Here is a 1,022-nt window from a genome sequence, read left to right as displayed (position 1 = left end):
AAATATTTTAAGATCGAAAAAAGTAATTGTTGAAAAAACTGCTAAACTATCAGGTAGGATTTCCTTCGCAACGGATTTTTAAACTATGAAATAGCTGGAATAAGATGCGGTAAACCATTTCATTAGGCATTTTCGTTTGACTTCTTTTTGATTGAGGATAGGTGTGTGATCATAAAAAATAAGCTTTATATAAGGCGCAAATTTTTTGGAGGGAAGTGTATCCGCCACTGCTTGTGTTGAACTCTTATGTAGCTAAATGTTGAATAAAAGGTTTAAATACATACAAAAAATAAGTGTATTTTAGTTTTTTAGTGGAATTTTCAAACGCTAATAACTCGAAAACTAGAGCCAAACCAGAAAAACGACTTGTCCACTGAAATCAGCGTACACGAATTATATTTAACACATGCATACATATTCAGAAAAAAATTCTTGATTCGAGTTCAGTTTATACATAATTCCGTTATAAATATTTAATATTTTCTTCTTAGATTTCGACTCTACTTTCAACAGATAATGTGTTGCAATTGTTGCACTTCAGGAAAACATAAAATTGACTCGGCGGACATAATTGCTAATAAAAGAAGCAGTTTCCAAAAAACTGCGAAAGGTACAGTATATCGAATAATAAATATGTGTATTCATATCCAAATTAAACTGGGCTTTATGAAAGAAGCAAACCCATTTGATCTGAAATACTCCAATGATTTTTTGGCATAGTTTCATAAAATGTGTTTAATAATTTTTCTTTTGTCTTGCTTATCTACTTGACATTTATGTACATATTATACACCAAAAAAACACACAAAGAATTGTTAAAGAATTTTAATAATTATACATTTGAGAACAGGGCGCGATAGTAGACTTTAGTTATAAGATTATAAATTAAATTTCCAGGAGAAAGTCGATACTTTACATATTTTCTAATTACCTTCAAAAATATATTAGGGCTATTCGCGATCCGGTGCAAATGGTCTAGCATCATTGCATTGCAAATTTGTATTGCAAATTATTTGCAATAC

The 1,022-nt window shown here is 29.9% G+C and overlaps 1 protein-coding gene across 1 annotated transcript in view; it reads left to right on the top strand.

Annotated features, from left to right (window-relative positions):
• Positions 1–610, top strand: part of LOC118733129 (tachykinin-like peptides receptor 86C) — a gene marked incomplete at its 3' end in the record, with an annotated part of 215,040 nt that extends 214,430 nt beyond the window's left edge. The window contains 1 exon segment of the mRNA XM_036462373.1: positions 492–610. Within this exon segment, the coding sequence (XP_036318266.1) occupies positions 492–610 (119 nt within the window).
• Between the last annotated feature and the right edge of the window lie 412 nt (positions 611–1,022).

The sequence above is a fragment of the Rhagoletis pomonella genome, unplaced genomic scaffold, assembly GCF_013731165.1.
Source record: "Rhagoletis pomonella isolate Grant_MI unplaced genomic scaffold, Rhpom_1.0 Rhpom_scaffold_00001, whole genome shotgun sequence".
In the NCBI taxonomy this organism is placed as follows: Eukaryota; Metazoa; Arthropoda; class Insecta; order Diptera; family Tephritidae; genus Rhagoletis; species Rhagoletis pomonella.
This window is presented reverse-complemented; position numbering and strand designations above follow the sequence as displayed.